We start from the raw sequence: 26750 nt of genomic DNA, 5'->3' as shown, positions 1-26750 counted from the left end.
TATATCTTTATAAATTTGTGTACATAGACGATGTTGTGATATGAATACGAATATCTGTGAAGGTGAATGTTAAAATCTATGAATTGAATTGAAATATTTATCATGATCTCTGTCACACACAAAATCTAAATTATTTGACGTTATTTCTAATATCGTGAAACTTGTCCAAAATGTTTACATCCAAAAACAGTGTTGTGATTGTGAAGCAATATTACGTAAAGACTGTCAGAGGCTCTAGAAATAATAATATATTCGTGTAATTATATTAAAGAGTGTAGTGATGTATCGTGTGATGTAGCCAGTAGTATGGTATATCTTTATTTACGGAACATCATTATTTTGGGGCCAAATCTGTAAATAAGTGTGTCCTATAGGCTTGAAGCCAGCTTGTATTGTGTGCCTTAAGCTCTAGATTATGTCTGATCATGTAAATATTCATCATGGATGATTGAATGTGATAGTTTGGAGTGTTGTTATATCTAGTACCCTATATTTTAACTTTTAGGTAATTCATGCTTGCAAACGTGACGGTCTAGTCTTTAATATAATAACTGGACTTTTAACATCATAAAAATTTATTCAGCACCATTATTCGAAATAAAACATTATAAATACTCAAGTAAGCAATCCGTATAGAGGAAATTAAAATAAAATTTAAGAAACGTAATAAGCTAGAAACCAAAGTTTTGTATTTTTTGGCTGATAGATTAAAATATATAAATATATTTGTTGTGTAGTTAATTAATATTATATGATTATGTTAACGCCAATAATGCTTGAGGATAGACGACGTTACATGAAATAAAAATCACTTATTTTAACATTGAATCATTTTATTTTACCTTTTCTTTAAGTATTTTTAATAAGCACATACCTAACTTAAAGAATCATGGAAGCGATAACATAATTATGAGAGTTCGAGGTAACTACTCTCAACTCCTCTTTTTAAGTCGGTAAAACCAATACAAAAGTACCTAACATAGATTCTAATAACCTCCGATGTCCTTCTGATTAATTTCGTTGCGGGTCCAATGACAGTTTAATTTTCCCCCGGGACTAACTTGACCTTCATTGGTTGGGTTTTTTATGGCGGTCAAGCTGTAGATCCTGGCTACACATGAGTTGCAGCGGTGTGAACGAGAGGTGGGAATAGTCCCGAAAAAGATTCTAATAGCCGTACAAACTATCTGACTAACATCCATAAAGGATAACAGATGGAATCAATATCAGAAACACTACCACGTCCAAAAATAACGTTGCCAGCCAGTATTTGCGGAAGGTCAGCAAATACACTTACCGATGTGCCCGTAGCTTGGACGAATAAACCGTAGCTACGTGCGGCGATTGGACAAAAACACACGGAAAAATGGTGACGTTTTTGTATGTTTACAGACATTAACCTTTGATTGAGTTTACTTTTAGAACCTACTAATAGAAGTTCCAATAACTATGTAAAGCTTTTACGGAAAATAACTCAGATACTAACATAATTTGAAGAAAATTCTTAGTCTATTTGGCTGCACGTCGGTAACACGTGTCTTCATCAAAGTCTTCTAAGTAGCTAGATCTATATTTACCATTAACCAAGCTGCTGGGAAAATCAACTAAAAGCTTTGTTTAGGGAACATATTAACCTATCATAGTTAAGGCAAGAAGTAGGTGTCTGTTTAAAAGCCCAAGCTAGAGATAATAGTTATTTGTTATAAATTAAGAACTTATAATTTTATTGTATTTTTACTAAATTAATACCTAATCAATTAATTTGAGATGGTAATTCACCCCCATCACTGTTGTAGATGCACTAAACCTTGATTTGCGTGTTTCATAAAATCTCTACTTAATATTTAGGTATTGTTGCTAAAGTGTTTTAGACTAACTACATATTTTTTAATTCGGGCTTCTCTAAAACTCCGAAAAGCTTTCAAACTCACTTAACATTCCACGACCTTATAAAAATACAATAAATCTAATAAAAATACAATTTAACCAATACCCGCGTGTTACATCATAATAGAGCCAGTAAAATTATTGAACTCTACAGAATGGCTGGCTTGTAGACTCCGTCATGGAAAGTCACGTAACTGAAAGTTGAATGACCAGAGAAATAGGTTACCATGGCGGAACAATAGAGCTTCTTACTTGCTATAGCATTATCTATTCTTGCTTTAACGTCTACCCTCTAGAAACACGCGAGAAACAACCCTGTGGACGGCCACACTTCATCCATGGACATAATTATGGATACATTACTTATTAAAGATCGTTTTCAGCTTTAATACAATATAAACCTAGACTATGTTTAAAACTAAAGTAAATGCTTTGAGTACTTAGTTTGTTTATTTTACGACAATAAGCAGAGTACACAAAAACAACTACTGACGCCCTTTTTCTTGTTTGATTTTGTAAATTAATCCTTATTGTTCTTCCCTATCTCTATATCCATCTATAGCAATAAATGATTAAGATTATATCATAATGTGTTAGGGCAACAGATATACCTACACTTAAACCAAACAAACAGTCAAAAAGCGTAACTTTTGCGTTTATAAGTTAGTAAATAATTAAAACATTCATTCATTTGTAGAGCTGTAAAAGGGTTATCAAACTATACATTTTCTACTTATCCAATTAGTATAACTATACAACAACGCTACACATGGCTGTAAATTGGATAGGTATGATACTCACCTACTTAACACCAAACAAGACACACCCTATAATATACCCTAGCAACCACCTAAAGTACCTAAAGCATTAATTAATTCTGGTTTTACAGAATAAGCTGACAATAGTGACTAAGTTTCTTGCGCTGCTTCTTCTCAGCACTGGCCCATTGTCCCGAAGCAGTGGTAGGATTAATTACTGGGACGTGTAAGTGCTTTTAAAAGCCTATTTGCAATAATAAAATGAGTTTTAAAAGGAAAAAAGCTCTAATAATAAACCAATTACCCCGTGGTTTCAATGCAAAAACGCTGTATAGTGGTATCGCCATCACTTTGCGTTCATTACGTAAAAGCCCGTAATGGGTTTATAGGTATACAATAGAAATAGAGTGGCACCACAACACAGGTCGACTCGGTAGCTTACTAAATATACAGGGTGCTATTTTATACGTGAGAAAACAAACAGGGTTGATTCTACTATTCAAATACCTTTCCTATAGGTCTAATAGGTATCAAATTCTCAAAAAAAAGATTACGCCCCCACCCCATACCTACTATGACTGATTGCTGATGAAAATGATAATAATATAGTGTCTTTGTTTTTCATTTACATAATGATACCATAGTAAGTATAATATCTGGTGAAGGTCGCTGGAAGCACATGGATACAGGCAGTACAGGCAGTGCCGGACCGGTCGTTGTCTAAATTTGGGAGAGGCGTTTGTCCAACAGTGGACGTGATTTGGCTGAAACTAATTTTGGTATTTAAAATTGATTGTCTACAGGCCTCCTCTTTTACCTATGTAAGTAATAACTGATATAATTTTCAGAAAACCTACGATATCACATATCAAGTACTACCTAACTAGATTCTGCGATTCAAAACCAAGTGTCGCAGAACCAATGAAAAATGGATTAAACGTGTTCTCGAATGGAGACCACGTCTCTAAAAACGAAGTTTACCTGGGACACCCACCTGCTCGATAGACCGATGACCTCAAGAAGATGTAGCGTACTTTATAGCATTCCTTACCTAACAAATGCGATTATTACCCAAAGTTAATCTTTATACACTTAACAATATACTTACAAGTGCTCCAACGTAACACAACATTCGCCCTTTACGGGATTCGAACCCGAAACGTGCGTAGAAGCACCTTCCATCGAAGTCGGTCATTAATATTCCACGAATGACGTAATGCCGTGCAGGTATTGTCGTCAGAGGTATCTATTTCAGCCCGTCTAGAGGTGCCGTGGCCGCGTGGTTTGCTTAGACATAGTAAAAAGAAACAGTAAGATATCTTTATACGAAAGCGAAACACTCTGTACCCTCAATATGTAGAGAATTGCTTAATATGGATAGTAATGTATATGTTACGGTCAAAGTGATAAATGTGAAAATTATGAATAATCGCCGGTTATTATGAATAATTACCGCATGATTTGGTAAATGTGATTAATATGAGGTCATTTATGTGTGTATAAAACTAAATAGGCGGTTTAGGGGTGGCCCAAGGGCCACCCCCGCCGCACCTTAACACCTTTGCTGCGGCAGTTACTTTCTAATACTTTCCATTCCTTCGGTACCAGGTCAATAAACCTTGTATTAAAACTTACATTGTGGCGGCACAAGGCTTAAAGACCTTGTAATATTTAAGATATATTAATTTTATTTTTGGCTTCATGTTAATAGATATTGTGTTTTTTTTCTTTGAATATTAATAATAATGCATTTATTGACATACACCTGAAGGCGTTCGTGAATAACTTGTTTAGTATAAAAATTATAGCTATATTCAAAATACAAGGCTTATGCACCCTGTGCCGCACTGAAGTAGGGAAGTCTGGTGGGTATTCTAGGGATGTGAAATACAAATATCGATAGTTTAAATTAAGTTTTAATAAAAATTTAAAAAAGTAACAAACAAAGATGTTTTAATAATTTAGTCAAAATATTTTACAAATAAGACATACGTGCATAAATACTTAAATAAGCTATATTTAAAGAAAACATATTATTTAATAACATTTAGTTACAACTTCAAATGTTTGTCACGAAAAACATTATTTAAATTAGCAATAAATCGTGTAGCAAATTAAATTATAATCAATTTGCAGTTTTGATTTTGTTTGTTTCTCTTGACGCCATGTTGACATGTGCGTTTCTTACGAATGCGAGGCAACACTGGCTGCACGAAGCTAGCGTGGGGTGCGGTACCAGGTGCGCAGGGTACAAGGTGCTTCGACCTGGTTTCGCATTGTGAAGACATTTTATTACTTCCGTGCGGTACCAGGTCTAAAAACCTGGTATTAAGGTAGATACATCATTGGATTCTATTTTAAGAATACATCATAGATATATATTCATCACTTTCCTACACCGGACCCAATTGAAGTTATGCCTTTCGCACGACAAGGAAGACTATAATTTTCTTAGCCGCACGGTAAGCGAGACGTACACAAGGTCTATAGACCTGGTTTCGCACTCAACGTGTTAACCTATTTTTCACTCTAAATCAAAACATTATGTTATGGGCATCATGGAAAAATCATATTATGCAAGAAACATTCCAAACTCATTTTGCCAAATTATTAATATATGATATCAAAACGTTCAAAAATTTTGCCTGTACAAGAGCACGTACACAAGATGTTGTTCTCTTTTATGATATTTGTTAGTACTAAGGTTGAATTATTAAATAATCACTGTTAAATGTTATTAATTTATCACTTTTACCGCGACTGTCGGTAATTATTCATAATAACCGGTTATTATTCATAATTTTCAATTTATCACATTAACCGTAACATATACAATCTTCTACTTATTCGTGTATTACAACTATAGTCATGGCTCTTGAGCCCCTGTAGGCAACGGATATGACAATTAAGTAATTAGAAAATTTTAAGAATTTGACCGACACCGACACTTTTATTTATACCAAAACAGACCAAGATAATGGTCTGCCGATGGGGATTTTGGCGCCGAGCGAGGCAATCTCAGTTTGCTTGATCATAAATTCATCCTCATTATTTCAAAGGTGACAGATTAAGAAATCTAGTCAAAATACGTCAATCGGTCCTGTCATACTATCACTCCGCATAACAACCATATAACAACACGCATATTTTTACGCTCTCCACAAATCGCTCTATAACTATTCTACAATTCTACATTCACGTAACCGTATATCGCTGGAGGCTGTAGCCAGAATTGCAGTGTAGACCAGAAGTGCCACCACAGCAGCAGCACACTAAGGTAGACCACTGCATCGAAGGTCCGGTAAGTCATCTGCACCAGTTTCCGAGTCTTCCGAGTTTAATAATAATGTAGTTGCTGCTGTTTCCTTCCTATAGAAAAATACCAATCTTGGAACTTGGGGTCTTGAACCCTATTTCAAAGAAAATGTGTAGTGGAACGAACTTTCTCTTCAAAACAAAAAAAAGGAGAATTTACTGTCATTTTTTACTGTGTACCTTCTGGTACCTTCTAACGCCCTTGGCTCGACAGTTTGTCATTAGCTTTAATATGTTTGTATTTAGGTACGTAGTATATTTTAATTATAATTTATTAAAAAGGCTGGTGACAACTAAAGAGGTGTTATACCCTTAGAGGTCGATTAGACCCTGCAAGGAGTGTACGTCGTTGGCAATTTTGTTTACGTCATCAAGTTTTAACCAGTACATGAAATCCCATGGTAACTAACTACCTCATAAGAAGGCTTTTGCAGCAATCCTTTTTCATATTTATTTGACTGAGGTTAGGCTACACTTTTTAAGGTACCTATTAAAAACTTAAAAGCGCAAGTTTTTCTGAATTTGTGGTATAATTTTAAATATCGTACTTTCTCTGTTTTAGTAGGTATCTAATTAATATTTTATAAACCAATACAGGGTGTTAGGTAAATGGGTATATGAGCCGACACTAGCCCATGTTATCATGGTCATATAATAGGTATGGTGAAGTCAGAAAATTGGTATCTTCATTTTAATTATTTTAATTTTCATACAAATCGGATTTTATAAAATTTATTTTGTATGAAAATTATAAAAATTGAAATGATGATATCAAATTTCTGACTTCACCATACCATTTACCTATATGCCCAAGTTAACATGGGCTAGTGTCGGCTCATATACCCATTTACCTAAGACCCTGTATAATAAAGGTTGTAATAATACAAATTTTCAGTACTGTAATAATGTATTTATTTTTTATACACAAATGAAACTGAATTTTTCAAAAACTTCATAATTTTCACAGTCTTTTTACTTTTCTTTGCTGTAACGGACAACAACATTCAATTTCGTATCAAAAAAATGTTTCTTTGGAATGTAGTTTTAACAATCACAAAAGAAACGAAATGTCCTGATTTCTACTTAAATAACTAATACAAACTTAAATTTTACGAATTAGTAAAACAAATTCTATCGCGATGTTACAAGTTACTTAATTTTTCTTTCATTTTTTTTCATAGAAATACTTCTGCTGTATTGCAGGACTAAAATAAATGTATTATCTTATGAAATAAAGACTCCAAAATAAACATAATTTGAAGTGGCATTAGGTAGGTAGGCTTACAAAGATTTCTTTGTCAACTGTCACGAAAATAATAACATTTATAACAATACTTACAGCATCTAAAAAAAAACTTAATTAACACTTACACTGTAAAATTAAAGCAAATAGTATTTTACATATTTCATAACTTTTTTTGTAAATAAACTTAATGTAGAGTTATTTTTATTGATTAATTTTGATTATCGGACGTCAACTGTCGAGTGTGGACCAATTTCCATAAAATATATCATTTTTACAAAAAATCAAACTTTTTTATAACACAATTGATTAATATTTTATAATTTACAAATAAAATATTAAATGTACTTTACATGTTCACTAATTTTAACACCCTGGTTAATAGAATGGTATTAAATGATAGTTATTTTTACATTTAAGTTACAATAACATAACTAGCTTAAATAATGCATAACAATTATTGCGTACGAAACATAACGTAGAATTAAAACAAAATAAATGTTACTCTCCTAGTATATAAAAAGCTATCTATCAATATTCATGTACAAAGCTCATTTTTACGTACTTTATAGTTGTAACGATACGCAATCATTAACAAACAATAGTTTAAAAACCAAATTAAACGAACTAACTTGAATTTTATCACAACCATGATTTATTTTATCAATAGCCGAAATAAAAAATAAGTAAAAACTACACAGTTTTTCCCCAAAAAAATCTATTTACTCAAAAAAAAAATTTTTTTATTAAAAAATTAATATAAAAACTTTTAATTTACTTTTAACACTTATTTTTCTTATTTTTCACTCACTGCAATTGATTAACACTACTATGAATGTAATGTAGAGTTTTAGATAAAAACAACAACCCAGAATTAGTTAAGCTTCATGTTTCTTTACGTCATTATTATGTAAAAGGTATTGTTGTTGAAGCGACATCATTAATCTGTCTGTACACGGGTCTGAAGGTCTATTTTTCACTTTTATCATCTCTCTTGACATAATAACATGAAAAAAATAACAGTGGAAGCAAAATATTCAAAGAAAACAAGTTAAAAACGGCCAGTTTTGCTATTAATTTGGCAGAACCTTTTTTTACATACTATGTACTTTTATTTTTTTTATTGAAGAATGAAAAGAATAACACAGTTGAAGCAAAATATTTAAAAAAAGAAGTAAATTTAATATGGCAGAAACTAAAAAAAGTTTTCCAAGCCGGTTTCTCTCTATTTTGTAAACAAAGCCAAATGAAAGAGATAACGTCAGGCATATCCACCGGAAACCAAGGTTTATGGCAAGATGGCGGCTTATCACGCTCATAGATCCTTTTGCCTGGTTCCGAGGATTGCCATGGCCTTGCTGTGGTATTTTGTAGTTTAAAAACAAAGTCCCTTCAATTACCTATACAAATTAAGGGATGAATGTCTACCAACTTTTTTTAATTTAAAACATTCGTTGTACCTACATTAAAAAGTAAAAAAAAAATCAAATTACTTTTTATGGTTTAACAAGGAATAAAAAAGTCGCAAAAAATAACATCTAAATAATGTTATTGTTATCGGTAATGTAAAAAAATTTATTAGAATTGTTGTCATAAAAAAAAACTAAAGAAAAATCTAAAGGTAGACAAAAATAATCTAACTACAAAATGAAGGAAAATTCCATAGGCCGCGTTAGTTATGGATTTTTTTAATATCCCCAGGGAAAGATTCCAAAGAAAGCTTCTTCCAAAGAGATGAGCGCTCATCCCTTGAGTTGTCACCTTGAAAAGACAAACACGTGTGTTTGGGACTTTGTTGACAGTTTTGTGAGTATTTTGTGGGTTGAGGACATGCAAAATTGTAACGGGTGAGAACATAGTAATACTGTAATTAGGTATTCGATTATGAAAAAAAATCAAAAATATGTGTCCAAAATTCTTTTATTATCTGACTGACGGACTAAATAGAATTTCAATTTCATTACCCAGTCATTATCTCTATTATAATATTTTCAATTCAATTTTTTTTTTCAATTCAATTTATTTATTCCAAAAACAAAATACATTGTATGGGAAAATTAGTTAGACATTAAAATTCACACAATGCAATTTGCATGTTAACTTAAAATCGTAACTCAGCGTGTGTTCTTATTAGCGAATGAAGGAAGACCGCGTGCTTTTTTCCTAGCAATCTCCTGTAAAATGCTCATTTTTTACTTACGCATTGTTAGAACTTTACTTACGATTTTCTAATCATTAAATAACATCGTTAATGTACATTGCTCGTTCCAAATCATTAATATACTGAAAACTTCATTTCAGCTACGCAATAAAAAGTAAAACGAATGACCAATAAATAGTAGAAAACACATACTTTTATACAACAGTTAAAACAAACAACGTTGAACTTGACTGTTCAAACATTAATCTCTTGTATAGGTAAGCTCCCAAGAGATGTCGCCAATCTTGAATTAACTAGGGTTCATGAATTTCTGAAGAGCGTGCTTGAAGATGAAGGTATAGGTACCTATCTATAGTTTTCTCTTGCTTAGAAGTTGTATTAGCGACCGTTGCAGGTTCGATTTTTCTTGGAGACAGTGTCGCCCGTATTCACAAACGATGCTTGCTTAAATGAAGCAGCAAATCGAACGCACAACGTTGAATAGAGCTCTGTGCTTGGTTCGTATGTCACCATGTGCGTCCATGGGCACTGTGAGACCTCGTAGGTAGGTAATACTTGTGAATACGGGCGTGTGTGTTGCACATAATACGAATAATCTATAAATATGTAAGTATATTAATGTGTATTATTGTTTACTAATGTTTATCCATTTAAGTCGCTATAACAAGCTCTACTTAGTTTAGATCTAGGTATTTTTTTGTATTATACAGTTAAAATGATGTGATAGTTCACCTGTTAAAATTTATTTAGATTTAAGCTTTATTAGTTAAAAAGTAGGGACAGTATTATGCTTTATTTTACTTTCTTATTTTGGGAAGTAATAATTGTTTCTTTTCACTTTCATTTTAAAACACGCAAAGGACGAAACTTTTTCTTTGAACAACTTTTTTCAGTGAAGCCAAATTTTAATCACTCACACACAACATTGGTGAGTAGGTACTCGATAATTTGAAAGTATAATAACAAAGTTATTTTAAAAACAAACTTTTGAATTAATTTTAAATTTTTTCATTACATGATTGCGATATCGTTACCACGTGCTTTACACTCGCTTGCAAAAAAACTACGCTGATCTAATTTAGAAAGAAAGAAAGAAAAAATGTTTATTCAGTATCATCGACAATACACTTACAACAATTTAACAAATAATTTAATAATTTAACCATAGATTGTCAAATATCCAATGTTTAAGAACAGGTAAATTAAGTAAGTAATTTAAATATTCATAAATAAATAAATAACTATCAAGCATAAATAAATTTTAAATATTAAATCATATTTACTAAGTCGCCACGTAACATTTTTTGCAAACGAGTTCAACTTTAATAAAAATCTACTTTTCACAACAACACGTCCGTAAAAAAACGTTCATGGATGTACAAATATATAAAAAGTGCATAAAATGTTCCAAAAATGTATCCACGATCCGATTCTTCCGACTACCCGCTGTTTTGACCAGTGCTTACTGCGAGTTTCAAAAACACAGCTTTTGTTGTTCACTTTCATAGTGGTGGCGCCAACTGGCGGTATTATTTAAATGTTTTTTCATACGGGTTACTTTAAAAATCATCATATTTCAGGATTTGAATTTATGCGTTTACCAAAATCTATCTAATAGGTAATACTCGCAATGAGCACACAGTCGACGGAGAATCAATGTTTTTCCAACACCCTGCAAAGAAAAAGGCGACTTTCTACGCATAGACTTGTGAATGTGTTTAAAATGTAAGTTCTTAACGTGACTGTCTTTAGCTTTCAGTAATACACATCAGATATTTTTTGGCATAAAGCACAGCACGTCGTCGTTCTCGTTTCAGCCAAATGACGTCCACTGCTGGACAAAGGCCTCCCCCAAGGTTTTCCACAATGAACGGTCCTGCGCTGCCCGCATCCAGGCTCTTCCCGCGACCTTTACCAGATCGTCGGTCCACCTAGTAGGAGGCCTGCCCACGCTACGTCTTCCAGCCCGTGGTCGCCACTCGAGAACTTTCCTGCCCCAACGGCCATCGTCTCTACGAGCTATGTGCCCCGCCCACTGCCACTTGATTTTAGCAATTCTGCGAGCTATGTCGGTTACTTTGGTTCTCCTGCGACAGCACGTACCACATATAAATCGTCACCATTTTCATTGCCAGTTAGTGGAAAAACGATACCCCAAACAAAATTACCCCATTTTAGATGTTTCTCGCGGACCAATGAGGCAACACTTCCTTAGGTCACCTTCCTATTTACAATATCAATTGGTTAATTTCTAATAATTATCGCAAAATAATACAATACTACTAATAACATCATATACGGATATTTTGGACTACGTAATTATTATAAGCTCTATTCAAAGCATCACTTTTACACTTGAAAGGTATATCTTAACTCTTCAGTAGCTATTTTTAATGCAGTAAAATCAGGCATATCTATTTCAGTTTCACAACCAAATATGTTTTTACATACACACAAAATAATATCTTAACTTTGCCTTGACAGCATAGGCAACCCTGGAATACTAATTAAACATCTTACAAAATAATAATATTTGTTTGTATATTTGTTACGGTTAATGTGATAAATTGAAAATTATTAATAATAACCGGTTATTATGAATAATTACCGACAGTCGCGGTAAGAGTGATAAATTAATCACATTTAACAGTGATTATTTAATAATTCAACCTTAGTACTAACAAATTTTATAAAAGAGAACAACATCTTGTGTACGTGCTCGTGTACAGCCAAACTTTTGAACGTTTTGATATCATATATTAATATAATTTGGCATAATGAGTTTGGAATGTTTCTTGCATAATATTACTTTTCCATGATGCCTATAACAGGGCCACCCCTAGGCCGCCTATTTAGTTTTATACACACATAAATGACCTCATATTAATCACATTTACCAAAACATGCGGTAATTATTCACAATAACCGGCGATTATTCATAATTTTCACATTTATCACTTTGACCGTAACATATTCACTGTCTGGAAGTGTACTTAGTAATACAAACACTTCACTCAATAAAGAAATTGTTCTACTATTTTTAACTAAATTGTCTTGAAAAGTGACTGAAATAGGTCAGCATTAGCTAGTTCACTTCTGATAATTGGTGTAATTCGAACAGACAGACCGTCGGCCTAGAAAAACTGTGAATAGGGCAGCCCAAACTGAGAAACAGGTCGATCAATACACACACAAGCTGTGTAATGGACGTAATGGACAGGTTGGCAAAATGTAAATAGTGACATCAGAAAAAGCTTGATAAAAGTCCATGGAAATTCCTCTACATTTTTACGAACTTTTACATTTTTTTTTTATTTTGCAGCAGTAGGGCCAATTTATGGACATGCGTATTCAGATATGCGTATCCATTAACAGATTTAAAACTTATTTGCCTTTGGAATAAAGCGAAAAACTAAGGGAATTTTTGTTTCCCGCCGATGACTTTAAATCCGCTCTTACACTCCAGTTTTCTCAAAAAATTACAAAAAAAATAACATGAATTTCATGAAGAAATCATTTTTCTAATTATAATAGGTAACCTATATTTTCACACTAAAACAAAGAATCAAACATTGTTTACTTAGTCCAAAATCATCAGAAATACTGTTGGGATATTCCGTGCCAAATTCTCTGGCCGAGAGTGTATAAGGTAACCCGACCTGTTTCATTACTTTCATGAAATCAGCGTGAGCGACACGCTGGCAGGTAAGGTCAAGCGACGTGTTTTCGATTATCCACATAGCTACTTGAAGTGACCTCCAAGACTCAAGGATAGAAGAAACCAGGGGTCAGACAAGTGGCACGTTTTGATCGCTTCAAAAATATGTGGAAGTTTAACTCCAAAAAAACAACGAAGCGAAGGCCTTTCGAAATGACAATAGCAATTTTAGTATACCGATACTTAACTAAATACAATCTCTTTATTGAAAAAAAAAGCCAATATTTTTTTTCTTTTTTTAGCTAAGAAAATAAGTAATATATTATTTATTATACTTATTTTTGTACTAATTTCCGTCCGTTCGGCTCTCAATTCGACTGTATGTTTTTTTTCTTTTTTTTAGCCCATTCAGTTAGCAACTACACTCAAATGCGAATATTTCTCAAATTATTTTTAGTAAACTATTTCTAACGAGTTTAGCGTGGCAATAACGTTAATTACTTTCCGTAGGTTATTCCGTAATTAGCGTTAGTAGATACTCACGTTCCGAAACCAATTAGGCAACCCTAAGTTGACTTTCGCATAGCACTTACGTGTAATGGAATTTATCAAGATGGACTACTTGTAGTACTTACGAAATAGTAGAGCAATTTCAACAAAAAGTTAGAAAGCTTTTTCCAATTGTACCCTAGGACAGGGTTTCCCAAACTATGGGTCGCGACCCAGTGGTGGGTCGCGAGCGAACATTGAGTGGGCCCTGCCTGTAATACGACACACCACCCTACCGATCCAACCGCTGGGCAGCAGCGGGCGAAATATCCTATAGGTGGATCCCGAGCTTGGGAACTTGTATTAGATAACTTTGGGAACCACTGCCCTAGGAGACGTTTCCTTAGTTAATTTCCAGATTAATAATAAATAGAGAAACACGGGTCTCAAGTTCTCAACGCGACATTTTTATTGTATGCTTGTTGTGACTACGGCTATCTGAAATATCAAGCTGTAAGTACTCATGTAACTCATATAAATAATGTCGCGTTGACACCCGTTTTTCACTATTTTAAATGGAATGCGAAAGCTTAAAATTCCAGATGAATCCTGAAAATTCTATAAAGAGGAAACTACAGTCGCTAAAATATACCTTTCAAGTTTTATCTTACAATCTAGCTCGATACGTAGAGTAACATTGCATTTTATTATACCTTTTGTATGACAAAAAACGTGATAAAATTACTTAATAAGTAATTTCTGAAGTTCGTATAACTTTTTTTATGCATTCATTTATTCAAAGAGGTGATTGGAATTAATAACACTTTATTAATTAACATTAAAGAAATTAATATTTTATAACTTGCTCTTCAAGACAAAAGTTTGTATATTTTTGCAATTTAAAATGGCTTATAAGGAAAAATACTGAAATACCACTGAAAACTGAATTGACCTATGATTTTTATGTCAACGCGTCTATGATTTGTGTTCTCAATTCCATTCCTAATAGATTTTTAAATACATCAACTCCAAAATACGAATAAAATATACATATTTGTAATGATTAATTGTAATAAAAATACATTGGTACAGACAGCATATAAGCGATAATTTTGTGGCAATATCAACCGTATCACAACTACATAAGTGCCACAGATTAGCTTGAAGGGCCGCCTGTACAATAGCAGGATCGCGTGTCTATGGTAAGGTCACGTGGCCTTGACTCATTTCTATACCGAAAAACTTTGATATTCCACTACTTAATCGTTTGAAGTTATTGTGGAATAAAACAGAATTTACTGCTTAGGCTCTGGTCTCCTTTAAACGCCGTAGGCCCCGTCAAAATGCTTACTATAGAAATGTACTCTTGTGGTCTCACAGACGTTGACATCGGCGTATGGACCCTGTGGACGTCGAAAGGAATGTGTGACGCTGACGTCATTGCACATACGCCGCGTATAGAGTAAGATACCATAGCCTCACAGGCTTGTATTGTGAAACGAAGCTCAAGAATTGATTCTGACTCAGGCATAGATTCAGTAATGAGTTTCATTAAAGCATTTTTGACCTAAATATAGTCTAATATCCCGTTAGATCCTGCAAGTAAACTAAATATGTTCTTGAGAAGTGCATTCGTCGGGGATCGAACTAGTGACCCTCAAATCTCGAACCGACAACAAACCGATTGGTTACGATCTTTTTAATTACTTATTGTTGTTTAATGTATACTGTAACACCAATTAACACTAAGTATGATTTTAAAGTGCTTTATGTTCTATTGTGTACATAACAATTACCGTTTTACTACTTCTATAGAAAGTAAAATGCCTTTAAAACATTCTTTATGATATTTAATGACCGAAATTTAAACAAGATCAAAAGCATTTACCGTAGACGGTATGAAAGGAACAACAAAGCAAACTAAGTCCTTTTGCCCATTACCGAGTTAAACTTTTAAAAGGACTTCGAGTTTGAATTTAAATCACCTTTTCATGATAAAGAGGTATTTAAAGACATGCACCTGAATAAATGAATGACAATATATCAAAGTCGCCACTGAATCGTATTTCAACTGAAGGATAAAAAACATTTATATCCAGTACAGAAAGGGTTACTGGGTCATATTTGATCCTTTTAATACACGATCATTTCTATTAAGTTATAAGACGTGTAAAAGCGCTTTATAAAAGCCTATTTGCCTTTTATAACTGGATCAGAATGTCATAAAAAGTTTAGGATAGTCCATCGTAACAATTCATCGTCAATTACTCCAATTAATCCACAAAGGACATCATCCACGTTTCATATATTTTTGGTCCAAAATCAAAAGTGCCGGCCAACAAAAAAAAGTGCTGTATTCTGACAGAATACGTCTGCCTTAGCATTTGTTACTATGGCACCAAAGCCGTAGCTCCACTGTGCGTCGAGTATTTGAGATCTAAAAGTCATCGACTATTCATACATTTTTTGTTCAAAATCAAAAGTGTCGGCCAATAAAAAATAAAGTGCTGTATTCTGACAGAATACGTCCGCCTTAGCATTTGTTACTATGGCACCAAAGCTGTAGCACCACTGTGCGTTGAGTATTTGAGATCTAAAATTCATCGACGATTCATACATTTTTTGTTCAAAATCAAAAATGTCAGCCAATAAAAAAAAAGTGCTGTATTCTGACAGAATACGTCCGCCTTAGCATTTGTTACTATGACACCAAAGCTGTAGCACCACTGTGCGTCGTAGTATTTGAGATCAAAGTCAGTCGTTTCATATATTTTTAGAACTCAAATACTACGATGCACAGTGGTGCTACAGCTTTGGTGCCATAGTAATAAATGCTAAGGCGGACGTATTCTATCAGAATACAGCACTTTTATTTTTTGGCCGGCACTTTTGATTTTGGACCAAAATGGATGATGTCCTTAGACTTAATTATAATCAATGGATTAATACTACATTGTTTCAAGGTTCTTGCAATGTTACTCTACGTCTTCGCACATACCTAACCTCCATTTCAGTACACAATTGCGAATAACTTCCAAGCGGGGTTCACAAAAACTAAACATCACAACTAATTAGGAACATTTTAATACAAATAAAAATACTTAACCTATATCTAATAACATTTTACTTGGTAACTCTCTCCTTTAACTATAAAAGCACATCATACAGTCTGTGGCACCAGTTTAGTATAAAAATTTAACAGTCACTAACCCTACGGGTGCTATATCTCGTCCGAGTCGGACCTTATCGAGTCATAGTTGGACGTTTTGCTGCGCAGCATCCTCAGGAAGGATCCCACGGCAAATATTGTCCTCCTATGCCTATGAAAGATACCCTGATATAGCGCTTCCCTCAGCGCCTTCCTGTCGTCCTGGATCGACGGCTGCGTGCTCAGAGTGATGTCCGAGTGAGCCCCGATAGCCTTCTGGTGCCTCAAACTGCCGTGCTTCTTCTCCAAAGACTTCTGGTTCGGCAGGCTCATCGTGGACTCTATAGAAGAATTCTTCGTCTTACGAAGATTCAACATTTTCTTCCCGGAAGACTGCGTCTCTGAAGACGACCTCGTCGGCGCTAGCTTTGACCGATGCAGCGGATTATTGGACCCCTCTGGGTGGACCGTGATTTCAACGGATTTCTGACTCACAGCGCTGGATCTGGTCAATGTTCTCTGCGAGGTTGTGGGCTCCGTTTTCGGCAACTGTTCTTTCGGCATCGCCGGCTGCTCCGCCTCTATCGCAATCATCTCGTGATTAGTAACGAGTCTCGTTAGTGGAATAATTTACATGGACAACGACCGAGGTCACATCATAGGCGGGCGCGCCTCATCAATGCTGTCCACGGAGGGCACGGTCAAATGAATGACGACGTCGGAATTGTTCGGCGAATCACTCTTGGCGCACCCGTCGCAACAATTGCTGAACGTTATTGTCGGCACTTTAGCATCGTTGTCGATTTTAATCGAGGTCAGATTTTGTGCTAGACAATCCACGTTGGGGTTGTCCTGGCTATCATCGGAGTTTGCGTTCATAATCGGAGAGAGCCATTCCTTCTCGTCGTCTCCCTCGGACTTGTCGATGTCTGGCGAGGGGCCAAGATCTGGAACGGGGGAGAAACCTTCCCCACTGACGCGTAAAGTGATCAAATCAGTTAAATTGACGTTAAAATTCTTGCTTCTCTTTTCGTCAGCTTTGACCTCGTCAGAGACGATTTGATCAGTGATTGTTTCGATCTCCTGTTTCAAGGTTTGGTCGTCCTCGTAGAATTCGGAGAGATCTTGAAGGTTTTCGTACCAGTTTCTTCCAAGGAGGCTTTCGGGGAGTTCGGTTTTCTTCTCGGCGTTATCTTGGCGATATTGGTCGATGAGAGGCTGGAGGGACTCCTCGTGCTGTCGGAAGAGGTAGTGGTAGGCCTGGCTTACCGTGTAGAGGGAGTAAGATGAGCGGGGGCGCGACACGACGGCCGCGGAAGGCGCGTTGGCGAGCCGACGCCTCCACACGTGTCCGTGAGCCCTCTCGCACAGTATTGCATTAGTATTAAGAATCCTTTCAAAGTCGGACACTTGGTCGGCTTCGCTGATCTGCACCAACAGCTTGTTCTCTGTCTCTTTCCCGCAGACGGTCTGGCAGAGCCTCTTGTCGCTGACCTGTTTAGGAGGATTACGAGTCTTAGTCTTGTTTTGATTCGCAGATTTGGAGGTTGAATGTCTTTTGAGTTCGTCCGCGTACTTCATGGGAATTGAAAGGGTTTGTACGGAGATGGCGCACGGGACTTTCTCGGGGACTTTTCGGTTTTGTTGTTTTACTGTTACGGTGCTCGGTTTGGGGCGGATTTTCGTATTGGATTTGGGTCTTTGGTGGATGAATTGTTTCTCAGCGTATCTGGACCGGTTGGGGTCAGCGCTTCGGACGGTCCTCGCATATTGGGAGCGGGGTCGTTCTGCGAGGCTGACGCTTTGGGCTCGGAGGGGGACGTCGTATCGCGGGTCCCTGTGATTCGCGGCCAGTTTGGTGGAGTGGATAATTGAGATTGGGAGGACGATCGAGCTCGCGCGGCGGTCTCGAGTGACTGTTGGCAAGTCATGCATAGCTTTCTTCGAATTGTGTAGCGTAAAAAGTAATTTATGGTAGCGTGCTGGGCGCGATCGATTCGGTCCGCCGTCTAATAAAATGCGGGCGATGTATGCCGCGATTGGTCGGTGAGACAGGTAGTCGGGAAATCGCGATTTTTGCCCCGTCATATTTTACGAATCGGCGGCCTGTTTAGGGAGCTACGGTGGAATGCAAGCGAATTTATGCGGGCAGGCTTGCCGCAGTATAAACAAAACTGCGCATTTGCATTTTTTGTGTTTTTTACTTAGAAAAGGTAAAATTCTGGTTTATCATGCAAATTAATTTTCCAGTTTGCATTTATATTTGTGCAGCTGAAACCTTCGCTAAATACTCAGTAAGATCGTTTTGCTGTAGTACATTTTTAAATAACTTTTGAAAAAATCGGTACAAAATATTTACTGCCCCCCATATAGATAAGCGCATTAGGTATAGTAAAATGTAGGTATCTAGCTGGCGTTGTAAAGTGAATTTTCTTTAAAAAGCTCTCAAAATTCTCTCAAAGCTGTACATCAATTGTAATGTAGTTTCTACAGCTAATTGAAACTAAGTAGGTACATAATAACTACTCGATATTCTTTCATTATCGTAATAGTCCCTCGCTAAAGAAATCCAATTTCAAAACTATTTCAATTTAAACAGCACCATTCGCATCAAAGCAGTTCGATTAAATATACATTCAAAAGGGCTCTTAATTTTAATCTATTCTCTTTTTTATTTGTAATTAATTCTTTTTAAAAAGGCAATTTTGCACAGAGTCAAAATTGAAAGGGCTTCGTCTGTATTTACAACGAAAAAATATTTTTATTTTACTAAACATTTTTATCTCCTTTGAAATTCGTTCAACTTTCAAGATCAAGTAAGGTTTACGAGACGTCAGACAGACTGAATAAATAATGCTTCAGCGTTTATTAATTAATTTAATAATTAACTTGGAAGATTCCAAGATACCCAGAATAATTTGAAAAAAGGTCTTGTAACGGTTAACAAACTTTCACAGTTCAAAAGGATTTTACTAAACTTATTAAGATTTTTCTCTACCTAACAACTGTCCCCTAAGTTGTGTGGATGAGATCACTTCATAGCGATTAGACCGCCCAAAGATTCGCCATCAGCCGGCATGCAGCGATAGCGATCAGACTTAAAAGTATGCCATATGTTTGTCTCGAAGCGCTGGTAGGGCCCAAAAGATAAGGAGACATGTAAAGTGCCCCATAAGGGCTACCTTTTCTTTTTTTTATGTAAATAACATTTTGACGTTCATAAGTGCCACTTGTGGTCTAAATTGAATAAATATTTTTGATTTTGATTTTGATTTTGAAAGCATTGATGGCCATCGCTGCACGCCGGCTGATCGCGTTGGTTTGGCTGAACCTTTAATTGTTTCAGCTTTTATTATGTTTTTTTTTTCTTTTCTTGTTTTGTATGGTGTACAAAGTACAACAAAGTGTTATCTATCTATCTAACAACTTTTACATATTCATTCGTTTCTAATGAACACAATTTCTTCTAAATGTATATTTTTATGTAGATATTATTAAGTACCTTTGTATGTCTTTCCTCGGTTTCCTTTCCATTTCACATGGCTGATTTCCTCAGAATGAGCAACAAAGTGTACTGAGAGGTTATTCAATTTAGTGTTTATTCAACGTATTTTTTTATATAAAAATCTACTATATACAAATAAGTCGGGTTTTCCTCCCTGACGCTATAACTCCAGAACGCACGAACCGATTTCCACGGTTTTGCATTCGTTGGAAAGGTCTCGGGCTCCGTGAGGTTTATAGCAAAGAAAATTCGGGAAAAGGGGGTAAAACGGGATCCACGCGTACGAAGTCGCGGGCGGCCGCTAGTTATAATATAAAAACAAAAACATAATATTATGTTTGCTAAGGGCTAAAAAATTATATGTGCCTATTAAAACAGCTAAGGGCTAGAAATTTATGTCTGTTGTCTTTCCTGAACAAGGTAAGAATCACTTACAGGGACACTTACAAGTATGGACCATCTATGTAAGACGATATCTCCTTAACATTAAAATTGATTGCGGTAAAAAAAAATACCTGCATTATCTGCATAAAAATACAATACCTAATCCGTCACGCTGACGCGATGACGCGAATAGGGAGGTGGACGAGAACTGGCGACTTGACCCTATGTTTGTTTACCTGAACTATCTCGAATACCAGCTGATTGGATTCCCGGATAACAAACTCATTTCCGTGGGAACTCACGATCGTGCGCTCTATTGGAGCCAATATATCAAGTTGTATTTCAAGGTAAATACTTGTAGCCAAATAAAACACATCAACTGCCCTATGTATGGATATCGGTATTTCGATCAAGTTTATTTTTTGTTATTTCCTGTTAAAGCACACTTGCTACTTTAAGGCCGGGTAGCAGAGAAAATGGCGAAAATGAGGTTTTCATTTTTCATTTTTGAGGTACTAAACAGTAAAATTAAAGGCTAAGATTTTTTTTGGGCATAGTTGAGGATATTTTCTAGGGCTATTAACGGATGGAAACACGATTTGATGAAGTTGACTCGATAGAATAAATTCCCAAAGTTACCTCTATTCGTTTTCTATTTATGGTTTTATTTTTAAAATAAGCGATTTGAGATTCTGAATCTTTCACTAAACTAAAGTTCAGAAATAACTTGAGGGCTTTTAACGGATGAAATTTTTATATTGCGTCTTATTTAGTTACTATGTTAAAAAATGTGGAAAAAATCGCCCATGACGGCTTGGACAATCTCAATCAGTCGCGCGGTGGCGCTTACGGAGGTCGGACGCGTGTCAGTTTTATGCATGTGACAGTTCGCAATTTGACAATATTTTTGACAATAATGACTTTGATGAGTCACAGTATAATAATATCAGTGTTACTGGAGAAAGCTAAAATTTTTGATAATTAAGAATTATGAATTTTGTCTACCTATTGAAATTTAAATCGTTGGCATCCTTTTAAACTAAGACTCTACTCATGATACATAGTACATTCCTCAAATATGAGACAAAAGCAATGAGTTAAAATTACATTTTAATAGTACCTACCTACATACAATCGACTTACACTCTTTAGAAGAGCACACTTACACAAATAAATAATAAAAAATTAGGTCAGTGGGTCAAATATAGGGGCAGCTGCACGTCACTGAAAGACGATTCTGTTTACTCGGCATCTGGGCTGGAGAACATCCTTCATCCTTGCTTACAGATGCAGATGTAAATAGAGTTATAACTGGACAAATTTTACATGAAATGTTTAACAGAAATCAGTTTTTGCGTGAAAGAGTAACAAACATCCAGACATCATGACATCCAGACATCCAAACTTTCGCCTTTATAATATTAGTAGGATATTTCACAATCCAAACTAATATAATACTATTTAGCATTTACTTACAGTAAATATTAGTTTGGATTGTGAAATATTTAAAATAAAAAAAAGAATAAAACAAAATAGGGTTTCAAATTACCTATCTATATCTAATATTATAAAGAGGTAAAGTTTGTGTGTTTGTATATTTTTTAAATTGTAAGGGGTAATCTCGGGATCTACTGAACCGATTTTAAAAAATCTTTCACCAATAGATAGCCACATTATATCTGAGTGTAATAGGTTATATAAAAACCGAAAAATTCCACGCGGGCGAAACGGCGGGCGGAAAGCTAGTTTATTTATAATTAAAGTCGAAGTCAAACATTCTTTATTTGTGTGGACCTATATTAACGAGAGATTACAATGCGTCAAATATTTCAAGAGAAAAATTAAAAACTATCATAAAGCTAAATTTTGCTCTCATGGAGCCTTTACCTAATCTGACAAATTAAGACTTAGAGAAGAAACTAATAATAAAACTATTTAACTGTCCTGCAATGAAAAGCTTGATCAGGTACAACACCTCAAGTTATTTCAGAACTTGATTTCATTCAAAGACTCCGAATATCAAATCGCTTCGGTATCTAAAGTCAAACGATTCTGAAATGTCAAGTGGCATAAAGTTGGGACTAATGAATAACCCATTAAGATAGTAGCGCCCTCCTGTCAATGACATACCTGGAACGATAGAGTATTGGACAACTAATAAAAATGCTTTGTCCTAAATGACTGACGGATATCGTAGAGACCTGAAAGTTGGAAGGTGTGTTCTTTGTATGACGTAGGCATCTGATAAGAAAAGATTTTCCGTAATGGGGTCATGAAATGAAGGGGGTGAAAAAAGGGGGCAAAGTTTGTATGGGACAAAGTGATTCCTTGGTTCGATCTACTTGAAATTTAGCTTAATATAATTCATGAAAGACGTGTGGAACGGGTAGAAAGTAATTTTGGCAGTCATTTTCTTCGAAGTTGATATCAATACTACTTAGTGCCTTTGATTTAATTACTTTTTATTTTTACAAGTGTTTGAAAACTCCATGTCAGATTGTGTTCAATGTCAAGTGAAATCTCAAATTGAAATGTCTCAATCTCAATGAGGAGACTCTGTATTTATTCCTAGAATTCCCCTAACACCGTCAAATTACACTTTCGAATTCAAGACAGTGCAGTTTCCCATCAGTCTGCTTCGTAATGACTATAAATAAACAAAGCTCAAAGTCAAACTCCAGGGACCTCTGCTTAAACTCCCATGAGTGCACAGAGGTACGCAGGTAACCGCGTGTGATGCTCATAGTAATTTTCGATACAGAACCCCGTACATACGTCATACATATTATAGAAAGAAAACACCCAGACCAATACAAACAAATATGTTTCTTTGATTTGTATTAGAAAGACAAAATTGATTTGTATTAGAAAGTGTTGTGAGTGTGACGCTTGAAGGGAAGGAAGTCAACCTAACTTAACCAACTGCGTATTTCTATACTGTGTAGCTGGAAATTGTGGCGGGAGCTCTTTTGCGCGCTGTCTTCGGCGAAGAATTGCGCGCGCAGATTTTGACAGCGCGAAATACCTACTTTAGAAGAAATACCAAGCCTTAAGTACCTATTGGCGATCAACGATTTAGCTGGTTTTTTTAGCTGAATGCAGCGACCACGCATTTTACACCGTGGCGCACACTTTAAAACGTCAAACGCGGCGATTGAGTCGCTTTTTGTAAGCTCGACGCAGCGAAAGCAGTCGCCAAAACGCGCGATATACTGCGACGGAACTCATGTAGTCGCGAAATCGCGATGCTGTATCGATAGAGTCGCTAAAACGCGCGATTCCGATGATAAAAAGTAGCATGTCTTATGTGGCTCTTATAAATGAACTAGCGGCCGCCCGCGACTTCGTACGCGTGGATCCCGTTTTACCCCCTTCATCTATCTTACGCGGTTCAGATTTTTTCATACAAAAGTTTTTTCCCGCTAACTCCCGTTCCCGTGGGAATTTTGTAATATCCTGTTGTAACTAAGCTTTAAGTTTACTAAGGTACCTGCATGCCTCAAGCGTCTATCTTACGCAGTTTAGATTTTTTCATACAAATGTTTTTTCCCGCTTACTCCCGTTCCCGCGGGAGTTTTGCAATATCCTATTGTAACTAAGCGTTAAGTTTACTAAGGTACCTGCATGACAAATTTCAAGCGTCTAACTGAAGCGGTTTAGATTTTTCATACAAAAGGATTTTCCCGCTAATTCCCGTTCCCGTGGGAATTTCGGTAATCCTATCTTAGTGCACCTCTACGGTACCTAAGCTACGTCCCTTCTAAATTTCAAGTGCCTACGTTTAGCCGTTTAGGCTGTGCGTTGATATGTCAGTGAGTCAGTCAGTTTGTCCTTTTATACAAAGTGTCCGGGTATGTAGTGATCAAACTTTAAGAGCGAAATCTAGGAACAATTTTATCGATAAAAATATTTCAAATTTGGGGCTTGACCTATTTATCGCAAAATTACAAGGATTTTTAGTTTTCACCTCTTCTTTCAAAAACAAGTGAAAGCGTGGGTAGCTTAACATTAATAAGCAAATATTTTATATCATGCGATAGCCAATAAAAATATCTTTTAGTAGAAGTAGAAAACAGACACAAGTTTCATACATTTTATGGAAGTAAGAATGGATTTAATTAGAAAAATACATGACTTTTTTCACTTCTTTTTCAGTTATTTTCCAACACAAGAAAAACCAGGTCGTTAAAGTATGTTTTTTTTTTGCATTGTATTATTAGTATTTGAGCTATTCTACAAAACGAGTGTAAATTTATTACTCTTAGTCTATTAGTTTCGACGTAATTGTTGAACAAAGATACCCCTTCCCAGCCGGTAGACCCAAATTTGAAATATTTTCATCGATAAAATTGTCTATAGATTACGCCCTTAAAGTTTGATCACTACATGCCCGGACACACTGTATATTTAGATGATAGGTTGAAAAACGTGAGAATTGTATGGCGATGTGGGGGTATTATATCTGTGACATGTATAAATGTTCCTAGAAAAAGGCCATACTAACAAAGAATTGAATTTGACTGGTGTGCATCTACGCCGGTTTTCACAAGGGAAATATGGCATTTGGCAAACCTAATTTTCCTACACTCACTTCTCCGTATTGCTATGTCCTTTGATATTGTATGTCACAGTAAGAATTTTTCCTGACTGTTCAGGGAAATAAGAGCTTTACTCATAGAGCTGTAAAGGATAGAGAAGTTATCGTAAGCAAAATTCTGGCTCTATTTGAATGAATTAAAATTAAAAGCAAAACCTTACCTCTGTCGCCTACCACCATAGCCTACCACTATTTTATTTATTTATTTTATTTTATTTTATTTGTTTAACAATGTTTCAACAGCATTTAATTGTAGGTACATTTAAAGCGATTATTATTAAAATATGCAGCGCAAGATCGCTTACAGATTGTACGCCCGTATTCACAAACGATACTTGTTTAAGTGAAGCAGCAAATCGAACGCACAGCGTTGAATAGAGCTCTGTGATTGGTTCGTGTGTCACCGTGTGCGTCCACGCGCACTGTGAGACCTAATAGTAATACGAGCGTTAGTTTGTCAAGTAAGTACATGTCAAAGTCGCACTAAAGTAAGTAAGGTGATTGCAGCAGTGTTCGGATTCCTAAATGTAGTGCGTAGTCATGTAATCCTAAATTTTTCTACATAACTCTTATGCTAAAGCTAAACATAATAATTTTGATTTTTATGTAAACGGAATATGAACAGATAATGAATGAGTTTTTTTGTAAACGGATTTACATTTAAAAACTCATTCATACAACCTGTGATCTAAGTGGGCATCGAATCTAATGACCTCTGGATTTTAACTCTCCAGACAGAGGCGTCTACAAACAATACACTATGCCATAGACTCGTGAGAAACTACCCACTTAGTAGGCAAGACATAAGTTATTTACCACTATCGATCCGCCCTATGATTGTCAACAACCCCACGGCACTGCCGCCTTACCCCAGTAAAATTAAAGGGCATTTTAGTAATCATTTTAAATGACAAGTTACATAATATTCCGAAGTGGACTGTGGTTGTTGGGTAATGAAAAACATAGTAAATGTGAGCGACAGTTATGGTATAATTTATGTTTTAAAAATATATAGAGCTAAATGTTTTCCGAATAAATCATTTAGGCTGGGTTGCACCATCTTACTTTAACTTTGACAAACGTCAAAATTCTGTCAAACTCCATACAAAAAACACCGGTTATCGTTATAGTTACGGTCAAAATTAAGTGGTGCAACTCAGCCTTAGTGTGGTATTTTTACATTTAACTAACAACGTAGAAACTTATATTAATGGATGTCGGATGTCCAGTAAAATGTAATCATCATCATCATCATCAACAACAACAGCCCTTTACAGTCACTGCTGGACTATGAACCTCCTCCACTGTAGTGGAGGGTTTTGCCATAATCCCCACGCTTGACAGGCGGGTTTGAGATGAAATCAATTTTGAGATATGTAATCAATTTTAGTCTATATTAGCCCAAACCACTGGACGTTGGGCTGTGCGTTGATAGAGCACTATGTCAGTCAGTCAGTCAGTCAGTCAGTCACCTTTGAGTTATAGTATATTTCGATGATAGACTGAAAAACGTGAGAGTTGTATGCCGATGTAGTGGTATTATATCTGTGACATGTATAAATGTTCCTAGAAAAAGGCCATACTAACAAAGAATTGAATTTGACT

At 35.6% G+C, this 26750-nt stretch overlaps 1 protein-coding gene across 1 annotated transcript; it reads right to left on the bottom strand.

Annotated features, from left to right (window-relative positions):
• Positions 1-16572: 16572 nt before the first annotated feature.
• On the bottom strand, positions 16573-17266 carry LOC135081962 (uncharacterized). The gene has a single exon (XM_063976710.1). The coding sequence runs from the start codon at positions 17251-17253 to the stop codon at positions 16732-16734; it is 522 nt and encodes a 173-aa protein (XP_063832780.1). The 5' UTR covers positions 17254-17266; the 3' UTR covers positions 16573-16731.
• Positions 17267-26750: the final 9484 nt, after the last annotated feature.

The sequence above is a fragment of the Ostrinia nubilalis genome, chromosome 21 (genome assembly GCF_963855985.1).
Source record: "Ostrinia nubilalis chromosome 21, ilOstNubi1.1, whole genome shotgun sequence".
NCBI classification, from domain to species: domain Eukaryota; kingdom Metazoa; phylum Arthropoda; class Insecta; order Lepidoptera; family Crambidae; genus Ostrinia; species Ostrinia nubilalis.
The sequence above is the reverse complement of the archived record's forward strand: the minus strand, read 5'-3'. Positions and strand labels throughout refer to the sequence as shown.

Excerpts from the sequence above, each read along its gene's own strand:
- LOC135081962 (XM_063976710.1), bottom strand. The coding sequence starts at position 17,253 with ATGATTGCGATAGAGGCGGAGCAGCCGGCGATGCCGAAAGAACAGTTG.